The sequence below is a fragment of the Amblyomma mixtum genome, chromosome 10, assembly GCF_055824585.1.
Source record: "Amblyomma mixtum isolate Tamu chromosome 10, ASM5582458v1, whole genome shotgun sequence".
In the NCBI taxonomy this organism is placed as follows: Eukaryota; Metazoa; Arthropoda; class Arachnida; order Ixodida; family Ixodidae; genus Amblyomma; species Amblyomma mixtum.
This window is the reverse complement of record NC_143021.1, coordinates 38601814-38612914: the sequence shown is the minus strand read 5'-3', so window position 1 is coordinate 38612914 and position 11101 is coordinate 38601814. Positions and strand designations below refer to the sequence as shown.

At 44.6% G+C, this 11101-nt stretch overlaps 1 protein-coding gene across 1 annotated transcript in view; it reads left to right on the top strand.

The window, feature by feature from the left end:
• Nucleotides 1–1258: 1258 nt before the first annotated feature.
• Nucleotides 1259–11101, top strand: part of LOC149325617 (uncharacterized) — a 30527-nt gene continuing 20684 nt past the window's right edge. The window contains exons 1-3 of the mRNA XM_089564350.1: nt 1259–1272; nt 6632–6650; nt 8362–8493. Of these exons, the coding sequence (XP_089420476.1) occupies nt 1259–1272; nt 6632–6650; nt 8362–8493 (165 nt within the window). The remainder of the gene's footprint in view (nt 1273–6631; nt 6651–8361; nt 8494–11101) is intronic.

Below are 11101 nucleotides of genomic sequence, written 5' to 3'. Positions count from 1 at the left end.
TGGCATCGACCGCTCCAACAGACACCGCATGGATTGCTCCTGCACCTTATTGCTGTTATGCTGACCTGGCTTCATATGACCCGTCCTGGCAACCCTCTTGGACCGTGGCTCCTTCGCAGAAGTTCAGCTCATCGCCTACGACATCACCATTTCCTCTGGATATAAACAAACGCCAGCGGCCCGCGCCTTCCAGTGGGCGTGTGAACAGCATCGTGGCCCGGTTGCTTGACAGCATGCGTTTGTTCATGCAGATAGCGGGATATCTTCAGATCTACATGGCATCGACCGCTCCAACAGACACCGCATGGATTGCTCCTGCACCTTATTGCTGTTATGCTGACCTGGCTTCATATGACCCGTCCTGGCAACCCTCTTGGACCGTGGCTCCTTCGCAGAAGTTCAGCTCATCGCCTACGACATCACCATTTCCTCTGGATATAAACGAACGCCAGCGGCCCGCGCCTTCCAGTGGGCGTGTGAACAGCATCGTGGCACGGTTGCTTGACAGCATGCGTTTGTTCATGCAGGTTAGTAATGACGTTCCTATGTTTGCAAAGAAATCTAGCAATGTTTGTCTTGTGCTGTTCCCACGCCCACAAGTGCTATTAGGTTTGTTTGTACAGTCATTTGATGTGTGTGCTCAGCTGGTTCTGCAGTCGGGTGATGTCGAACTTAACCCTGGCCCTGGTATGCGTTCTAAGAACAGTGAAACGGATGACTCTGTACAGGAAAAGCTTAATGACGTGTTAACTTTACTACAGGACGTTAACTCACGCACTGCTAGAATGGAAACCGAACAGTTACGCTTAATTGCTTCCATATCTGAAATAAAAGAAAATCAGCAATCTATGAAAAAGAATATCTCCGATATCGATGCGAGGCTGTCGGCAGTTGAACTTCAAGCTTCTGCTTCTGACGAAGCTCGACAAGAGCTGCTGACCCTGCGCGAACTCGCTGATAACCTGATTAGCGAGAATGCCAAATTCCGGCTTAGTCAGTCACAGCTTGAAGACAGGCAGCGAAGAGACAATCTATTGTTTTTTGGCTTACGTGACAGTCCAACGGAAACATGGGAAGGAACGGAAGACGAGCTTTTGAGCGTTCTCTAACTGCTTCAGTCCGGCGCTTACGAAGGATGCGTTTGAACGTACCCATAGGATTGGTACATTTACGGATGATAAATGTCGCCCGGTCATCGTGAAGTTCTGCTCCTTTAAAGCAAAGCAACAAATTCTATCCCGGTCAGCCAAACTTAAAGATGAAGGTATCACCGTAAGTGAAGATTACTCATTGGAAACGCGTCAGGCCAGGAAAAAGCTGCTTCAATTCGCTAAGGGTCAGGACTCATTTTACAAGCTTAGGTACAACAAACTGTACATTAAGAACAAATGCTACAGCTATAACCCTGCTCGCGACTGCGTTTTCATGGAAGCTAATCTTCGGGCATCACCAACCTCTCCTGATAGTAACTCAAGTCACGGTGTCGCTGCTTCGTCACATGCTGAGCAGACTGATCGATTGTCTCCTTCGCCAGTCCACAATCAGCAGTCAAATCACGGTACCTCTGGCTCGACCTACACGCCGTAGGGCTGCGCGAGGGGCAGTGGGCCGGTGTCCAATACTGGCAACTCGCTTTCTTTTCTTTTTTCCAACATACGAAGCTTACTACCCAAGCGCGATGAACTTAATCCTATCATTGATTCGTGTGATGCTGATGTCGTCTTACTAACCGAAACATGGCTTTCTTCGAAGATAGCGGACATTGAACTATTTGACTGCAAAAAACGCTATAACGTGTTTAGATCTGACGGAAGTGAGAGATGTGGAGGAGGTGTTTTAATACCTGTCGCGGATAACTTTGTAGCATCGCCTATTAATATTCCAACTAGCCTGGAACTGGTTTGGGTGGAACTTAGTGTACGTTTTAAGAGAATAATTTTGGGTATATGTTACCGTCCCCCGTCCTCGAGCCCAACATTCGTTGATTATTTGCATGATTCCCTTAACATGATCACTGTACGATTTCCGAGTACACCTATTGTCTTAGCTGGCGACTTTAACTACCCTAGTATCGTGTGGACTAGTACATCACCTTATCTCAGCTCTTTTTCTACTGAGTGTAAAAAGTTTTTGTCAACTTGTATGGATTTCAATCTTTCGCAGTTAGTCTCTAAAGCAGCATAGCATAGTGGGCGAGTTGGTATTGCATCTTTAAGGAACGAAACAGCGCAACTAAAACGAAGGACCAAGAAAAAGAGAGACACGAACACGCGCTGACTTACGGCTACTCTTGAAAATGAAAACAAAGAAAGAAAAAGTAGCTGAAAATGACACTGGAAGTAAGAACAAAGGGGTGGTAGTCCCATATGTGCATCGGCTGTCTCACAGATGGAAGATAGCGGCGAAGTTTGGGGGCAAGGTCTTGTTTTCAGCGCCTAATAGGCTGAGCAAGGTTCCGGCGTCAGTGAAACGCAAGAAAGAAAACGGCAACGCCACAGAAGGGTGCGGAGTCCGTCATGCCACTCAGTTTGTGCAGTGCAGAGTTGGAGTCGTTTACAGGATTCCATTCTCGTGTGGCCATTTCTACGTGGGTCAAACAGGCAGGTGCCTGAACGAACGCCTTTTGGAACACGCTAATTCTTTGCGTGGCTCCGGTTCGTCAAAACTGGCTGCACATTGCAAATCTTGCCTATGCACTCCGTACTTTGACAACACTGTTGTGCTGTATCGCCATAAAGAACAACTGGTACGGGAAGTGGTAGAGGCGTATCATATCTGCACAGAAGGTGACTCTTGTGTGAGCAGCACTTCGATAGCCTTGTCTAAGCGCGAGATATATCTGTTGGAAAAGCGTGGGAGCCTGTAGGTGCTTACCTTTCGCCAATGGTTTTCCTTTCTTTTTATGTTAGTGGTTTGCGATGATGACGTGAGCCTGTGACGCCGCGATTAGAGATATGTGGTTTATATTTATATGTGGTTTTCCGATTAAAACAGTCAGTTGTAAGTCAGCGCGTGTTCGTGTCTCTTTTTCTTGGTCCTTCGTTTTAGTTGCGCTGTTTCGTTCCTTAAAGATAGTCTCTAAACCTACTAGAATTACTTTATCCTCATCGAATGTTTTAGATATTGTTCTAACTAACGTGCCTGATCTTATCCCTTCAATTTTTTTACCTACCTGGTCTCAGTGATCATTCTTTGCTGCATTTTGATGTACAAATTCCTGCGTGTATCCGAGTTAGTCAGACTAAACACATTAGAGATTATAAACGGGCTGACTTTAACGATACTAACTGCGAACTAGCTGGTTTTTTGGATGATTACTTACTAGGCTTTTCACAGCGTTCTCTTTGCGCTAACTGGGATTTGTTCAAGGATATCGTTGAACATCTCATTAACACTTTTGTACCATTAAGATCTTTGAAGTGTGATCGGGAATCACCTTGGTTTAATAATGTTTTAAAAAGACTCTCCAATAAAAAGAAGCGCTTGTTCCGCTCTGCGAAGTTGTTGAATTCTAAACAACGATGGGAGGCCTACTTTTCGGCAGCTGCAGAGTACAAAGGTGCGCTAAAAAACGCAAAGGACACATTTTTTAACCACACACTGCCTGCTATGCTGGTCAATAATCCTAAACAATTTTGGAATGTAGTTAACAAGAAAGACCCTTCCACAATACTACTTACTTCTTCTGATGGTGTTGCCTTTCCTCCATACGAATGTGCTTCTGTTCTAAACAATATATTTGCTGCGGCATTTTCTACCAATGTTTCTCTTGTTCATCGCGTGTGCCCTGTTTTTGATGCTCTTCCTATGGATCCAGTTACATTCGACGCGTCAGGCATCCAGTGCATCATAGAAAATCTTAAGGCTTCCTCTTCCTGCGGTGTTGACAACATTAATTCGAAGTTTTTAATTAATACAAAGTACTATTGTTCCATAATTCTTACTAAATTGTTTGAACAGTCCCTTGCAACAGGTTGTATTCCCAATGATTGGAAAATTGGGAAGTTGATTCCACTGCATAAGTCCGGAAGTAAACATTCTCCTGATAACTTTAGACCTATATCGCTCACTAGTATTCCGTGCAAGATCATGGAACACGTCATATATTCTCATCTTATCTCTTTTTTAGAATCTAACTCCTTTTTCAGCATTGCCCAGCATGGTTTTCGTAAGTCTTTTTCATGCGAAACTCAGCTAGTATGTTTCACACATGACCTTCATTGCATCCTTGACCACGGGTCTCAGGCAGATTGCATATTTTTGGACTTCTCGAAAGCGTTTGACACTGTTTCACATGAGCTTCTCTTTCTTAAATTAAGCAATCTTAACATAGACCCTAATGTCCTTGCATGGCTACAATGCTTTCTTTCTAACCGTTCACCATTCGTAACAGCGAACAATATAAACTCTCATTCTTTTTCTGTCCGTTCCGGCGTGCCTCAGGGGTCAGTTCTTGGGCCCCTCCTTTTTCTCATCTATATAAATGGCTTACCGGCTAACATTTCTTCTTCAATTAATCTTTTTGCCGATGATTGTGTTATTTACCGCAAAATTAAAGATGGTAATGATGTCTCTTGTCTTCAATCCCATATTAACAAGGTTCTTGACTGGTGTTTTACTTGGAGCATGCAACTAAACATTAATAAGTGTAAACATGTACGCATTTCTCATCTCTCTAATGCCCCTTCTTCTTATCACATTAACAACGTGTCTCTCGAAACCGTGTCATGTTATAAATATCTGGGTGTTTACGTTTCTTGTAACCTGTCTTGGAAAACTCACGTTGAATACATAATAAATAACGCTGATCGCATGCTTAGGTACCTTCGCAGAAATTTCTCACGTTCATCTACTTCAATAAAATTATTACTTTATAAAACATTGGTACGGTCCAAGTTAGAATATGCTGCATCTGTCTGGAGCCCTGGCATCGATTCACTCGTTTCAGATTTGGAAGCTGTGCAGAACCGCGCATGCCGTTTCATTCTTTCTAATTATCACCGAACAAGCAGTGTTACCGCCATGAAATCAAGTTTGTCCCTACCACTTCTTTCCCACCGCAGATCAATAGCCTCATTGTGTCTTTTTCATAAAATTTGCCACAACAGCCTTCTCAACCCTAAGTTATTGTCAAGACCATGTTACATATCAGCACGCATTGATCACCGTCATAAAGTTGCAATCCCATCTTGTCACACCAAATGTTTTCATGACTCATTCATACCCCGAACTTGTGTCAGCTGGAATCACCTTCCCCACGACATCGCAGGTATTTCTGATAACAATGCATTTCGTAAAGTCCTTAATGTTTCTTTCTGAGTATGTGTCGTTTATTACTGTATAAAAATTGCCTTTCACTGTCTACACACTGTTTTAATATATCCCCACTGCATTCTAATCTCATTGCCTTCCTGTGTTTTCACTATTTATGTATTCCTGGTTTATATTTGTTTTCTCTCCTTGTTGTTGCTGTTTAGGTTGAATTTATGTATTCCCACTCCCCTCTGTAATGCCTTCGGGCCCTGAGGGTACAATAAATAAATAAAAAGTCATGAACAATCATTAGGTCTGAAATTAAGTCTGCATTTTCAGAAGTTTTAAAAGATCCAGTAGACCAATTCATGTTTGGAATATTAAAGTCTCCACAAATAATGATTTTACTGTCCCTAAATCCATGCATGTGATCCTGCAATTTGTGCATATAACTTGCGAGTATGTTTTTGCAGGCTAGTTGGTGCCTAAGCATTCTGTGTTTTTTTGCGCAAAAGACATGACACAAAAGAAACGAGGTAGACAGGACAAGCGCTTACTAACAACTCGGGTGTTTATTGACGGAACATTTGCTTAAATACAGCAGCTGCGCTTCTTTCCCTCTTCTTGTTTGGTAAGAGCAGCTGCTGTATTTAAGCAAATGTTCCGTCAATAAACACCCGAGCTGTTAGTAAGCGCTTGTCCTGTCTACCTCGTTTCTTTTGCGCAAAAAACCCAGAATGCTTGTGCATATAGTCAGTACCAGAATCTGGAGGCCTATACAGTGCGCCCAGAATGAAATTGTGATCAGCGTAATGAATTTCTGGAGCCCTCCACTACGGCGTCTCTCATAGCCTTAGTCGCTTTGGGACGTTAAACCCCATAAACCAACCAACCAACCAACCGTAATTAACCTTTAGGAATAAACTTTCATGGCGGACATTTCAATCAGCGGATATATTTTCAATCAGCGGATATATTTCAGTCAGCGGATATATTTCAATTAGCGGATATTTCAACCACTTGGAGTTCCTTGACGGGCACTGACGTGCACGGGCAGGCCTGTAGAATTTCTCCTCCAAGGAAATTCAGCCGCCGCTGCCGGGATCGAACTCGTGTCTTTCGGGCCAGCAGCTGAGTTCCGTGACCACTGAAGGTGCACTGCATTCTCAGAGATCTTTTAGTGCACAAAAAAGACGACACGTGAAGTCGGGACAGAGCCCTACTTGCAACTGATTTTATTGGGAAAAAAATCAGTCGACTTATAGTGTACCCCTGGAGGGATGGACAGGCACATGCCAGGGCAACAGATCAAAACCAGAGAGGGCTCAGCTTGAGTTGCTGAGCATGAAATGTTGTGTGAAAGCACGGTTTTTTGCAGGTGGACACTGTACCTGAAAGTGTGGTTGAGGTGTCCACTGACCCAGGAAGCCACGCCTCTAACATTTTCATCGTCCGTTTCCCCATTTACGCCTATGCTCCAGTGCTGCATTTCTGCTTGTCCACCTAACTCTGTCACTGCCACCACATAGCTCGAAGCGCCAGTATTAGTTTGGTATTAGAGGATGAAGATGTGCAGTGCACAGCGTGTTGCAGTTTAACACGAGGCTAGGTGATGAAGTTGGCATCCCAGACCACAAGCAGACCCAACGGAATAGTGCTTTTGTGCAGAGAGAGGCTGGCAGCATAGCAGTCTCTCCTGCCATCATTCACACATCCTTCCAGAGATTGAGCACTCATCACAGGCAACCATTCAACTACATAGCTGGAAAGCAGCCACTCTTTCGTATTGTTCACTCTGTGCATGTTGGCAGAAATGCCGACAAATGTCTTACCTTTTCCTTGTGGTACCATGGAAAATAAGAAGATGGATGGTCACACCACTCAGAAGAGGCACTGTCAAAGCACTGGATGCGAGCAATAGAGAGGCACAGGGGATGGTGGACACAGAATGCATGCTGCAAAATCAGCGTGGGCAGCTGCAGTTTCAGTCAGCTTCCTACATTTGCCCCGATCGAGGCTTTCTCCTTGGGAAGTAAAGGAAGCTCACACAGAGAGAGACATTGCTGTGCACATGCTGCTTCAAAGGAGCGGCAGCCATGGAGTGTGATTTACTATTTAGCAGTGGACATGCGCTCATTGATAAGATGAGCAGATGCAGCCATGCGTTGATGCTAGATCATACTGCCATGTTTGTGCAGCTGATGTCAATGCTCTATGCTTCTGGCATCTCTCTCTCTCTCTCACTACCGCCACTTAGCTCAAAGTGCGCATATTAGTTTGGTATTAGCAGGTGTATTGCGCGAGTGTCTTAACACAAGGGGTGATTGGCTGCGGCGATAGCCTCTCGTGCAGTGGCCAGCAGTGCTGAACTGTTTGCATCACCACGTGCTCGAATCCCAGTCACGACAGTGTTTATTTGATTTCTTTTTACTTATATTTATTTATTTCACTTTGCACAACCCACATGCATCACAAGGGGTTTACGCATCGGAGCAGGGCACAACCACCCCACCAATTCAAAGGGGAAGCTCCTGTCTTCCCCTTTGTCCCACATGCGAGCAGATAAAGCTCGTTTGCTCAGAAAGCCGTCAACGTCCTAGTTGTAGTAGTTGGCACAACGTGTCGGAAATAATCGGGGGCTGCGTAAAAACATTCATATCATGCCAACCGTTTGCCGCATAATATTCTGGATGATGTCACATGAGTCAGCGTTTCCTGCAGAATAAACTTACTAGTTAAGTTAGAGCCTAGCTCATAGCAGAGATTTGAACCGGTGACAACAAAAACTACCATGTGCTAAACTCTGTTACTGTGGCATTTTGTTTCCTAAAAAAAAAATTTTAATTTATCCAAGGGCAAGGCACACTGAACAGGTGATGGGGTCCACTCTGAAAGCTGAAGCTTAAGCGTCCTTCTTCTTATTTCTTCTTTCACTTCCTCCTTTATCTGTCCATTTCCTTTCCTCAAAAGTCAATTTTCATTTTTTTTTATTACGCATTCCATCCATCCCCACAAAGTGGCCACTGGGACTAGTCTCATTTTGAAGCCAAGATGTCCAGGTTACTTCCTGGTGCAGTGGGAGCAGCTTGGCTGTTGTCCTTTTTTTAGTCTGTGCTGTCGGCTGCTGCTGGTGCAGGGTCATCGTCCCCCCAGGCGCAGCGCAGCTCCAGGCCCCAGTCCATGTGCGAGTGGCGCCACCTGGCCAGGGCCAGGACCGGCGGCAGCACCTGCGACTTTCCGGTCAGTGCTCATCGCTTGCTTACCGCCTATCTATGCACTTGCACTGCACAGCGCTCACTCTCGGGGAACCAGTGCGGGTGAAGTCGAGCGGACGACGTGGGCAGGGCGTGCAATGTGAAGGCAAGGGGATTCCCTCAAGGAGGGGATTGCCAGAGGAGGGGGCGGCAGAAAGTTAGCTGGGCAGATGAGATTAAGAAGGACAGGGATAATTAATTGGCACTGACCCCACCTTGCGCCAAACCAGATAAGCTGCACCGTCCTGATAAGCATCTCGAAAATTGTGCCAAATTGCTCCAGACTTGATGCTTTCAAATTGGGCGGCACCGTGCGCCAACTATGCAGGCTGGCATAGCCTTTGGTGTTGTGCCGTTTTTTTTTTCATTGCCTCCACGGAGAATTTTTTTTTCTTTTTATTTGTTGCTTAGACATTTGCCTAAGAAGGGGCTGAAGCTAAAGGCACGATGTTGCCTGACAGGGCCTCAGCCCCCGACTACATGATAAACAAACGTACAAATTACAAATTATAAAAGTCCGGTGGGCCAGTACAGAATAGTATCGTTGATAAGGAAGAAAAAAAAACAAAATCAAAGAAAAGTAGGCACAAAAGTAAGCGCTATACAGAGGAAAATACATACGGAAGAAAATACATACAGAGGAAAATATATACACACTCAGCAAAAAAAGACAGAAGCGCTTGACAAAAATTCGCATCATAAATGTACGATGAGTACATGAATAGGAAACAAAGACCAAGACATACATGAAACACTACATCAAATAACAAAGTTCTACTTAAGGCTTATATTAGCCAAATGAAACACAAGGCATTATTGACATATAAGCACAAACAAGAGTACAGAGATGCGAACACAGAATCAGTAACTGTGAAGAAAAAAAAAAGGACTACAACTTGCTTGCATAAGAAATTTTAGCGATTGCTATAGGTGACATCGCTACAGAGAAGAGCTCCCTTACATTCATTTTTGAAAGTGGAGAAGGGTTTGCTGTAATTAATATCTATATCTCTTGTATTGAGAATTCTGATAACTTGAAAAGACAGTGCTTGATGACCACAATTTGTCCTTATCCTCGGCATCTCTATTTTCGGGTCCCTGATAGCGTACAAGTTTACTCTTTCTGTGGATTTTCTTTCGTTCAAATTGCATAACCAACTAGCCCCGCAACGTGTTTTACTAAGTGATCTTTCTGTGGATGTGACATACAAACGATTTTTATGTATCCATTGTAGCAACTTAAAGTAGTATACCTTATCTGCGCTCAGCATATTGTATTTTTAAAAAAGTGGATGTGTTCTTAGTTCCCTTTTCTCGCCATGATAATTTTCGCATATGCGTAACACTTTCTTCTGTAAAGTAATTAATTTTTTGTATTTGGAATCAGTTGTGGTACCCCACACTAAAATACCATAACTTATTCTAGAATAGAATAGCGAATAATATAGTGTCTGCTTCATCCAAGATGGAATCAAGTGCTGGAATCTGTAAAGACAACCAGTGACTTGTGATAAATCGGACTTAAGGTCGGTGAGGTCTATTGAAGTCCACTTATAACGAACAAAGTTTGCAGTAAGTGGACAAAAACAAATGTTGCAATGCGGACTGCTATGATGATTTTTTTTGTTATATGCATGCGCAAGCTTTCTTTAGACCTGCGAAGTTTTGATGCATGTTTTTGAGCCACTGTGCATTTCTTTCTTGCTAACAAAACCCGAGCAGCACTTGCATCGAGATGTGGGCCAATTGTTGTCCTCAGACTTGCATGTCTTTAGAATCTCTCTTTCATCGTCGGGACTCTGACTGGGATACCGATTAGGCCTAGTATGAGTGAAACGATCGAAGGCTGTAGCGTTGCAGTTGTGGTGCAGATATAAGGCGCGTTCGATTCACCTGCACCAGTTCTCTGAAGCGGTGCCGCTTTGCGAGTGTGCTGCTCCAGTTCAAGTGCAGCCGGGCACTGGCTGCCTCCAAAGCTGAGTGCAGGCCTGGCCGTCCGCTAGTCTTGGCATCGCCAGCAAAGTGCCACCCACTGCAACGGCCACCAGCATTCCAGACCGCGTGAAGAATTTCCGAACACAACATTGTGGGCTACCAGCCTCGATGCATGGGCACCTCACAGCGGCTGGTGCAATACGTGTGGGGCCCTTTGACTCAACGCCCCTGAGGTGTGCGCCCACCAGTGTGACTGTGATGGCCAGCAGGCGGGGCATGGTAATGTTTGCAGCGCAGAAGTGTGTACACACATGGTGTATGCGCACACGGGATGGCACAGCTCACTGTGCTGTATTACCTCAGGTAGTTACAGCCCTGATAAGCCCCACTCCTTATGAATCGGGAGGAGCACTCTTCTCGAGCAAACCTGAGGTGTGGCTATTCTAGGCTCCCATGGCGACTGCACTGAGTTTCCCTCTCTGCATTTTTTCAAATGAATGGCATCGTGCAGAGGGCACTGGTGAAACAAATGGCTGAGTGAGAACCAGTTCATGTAGTGCAGCTGAATCGAACGGAATGATAATTCGGTGGTATAATCCACACAGACAGATATGGCCATTTCCGCGTATATGGCACACTGCATCTACCAGAATTTATTG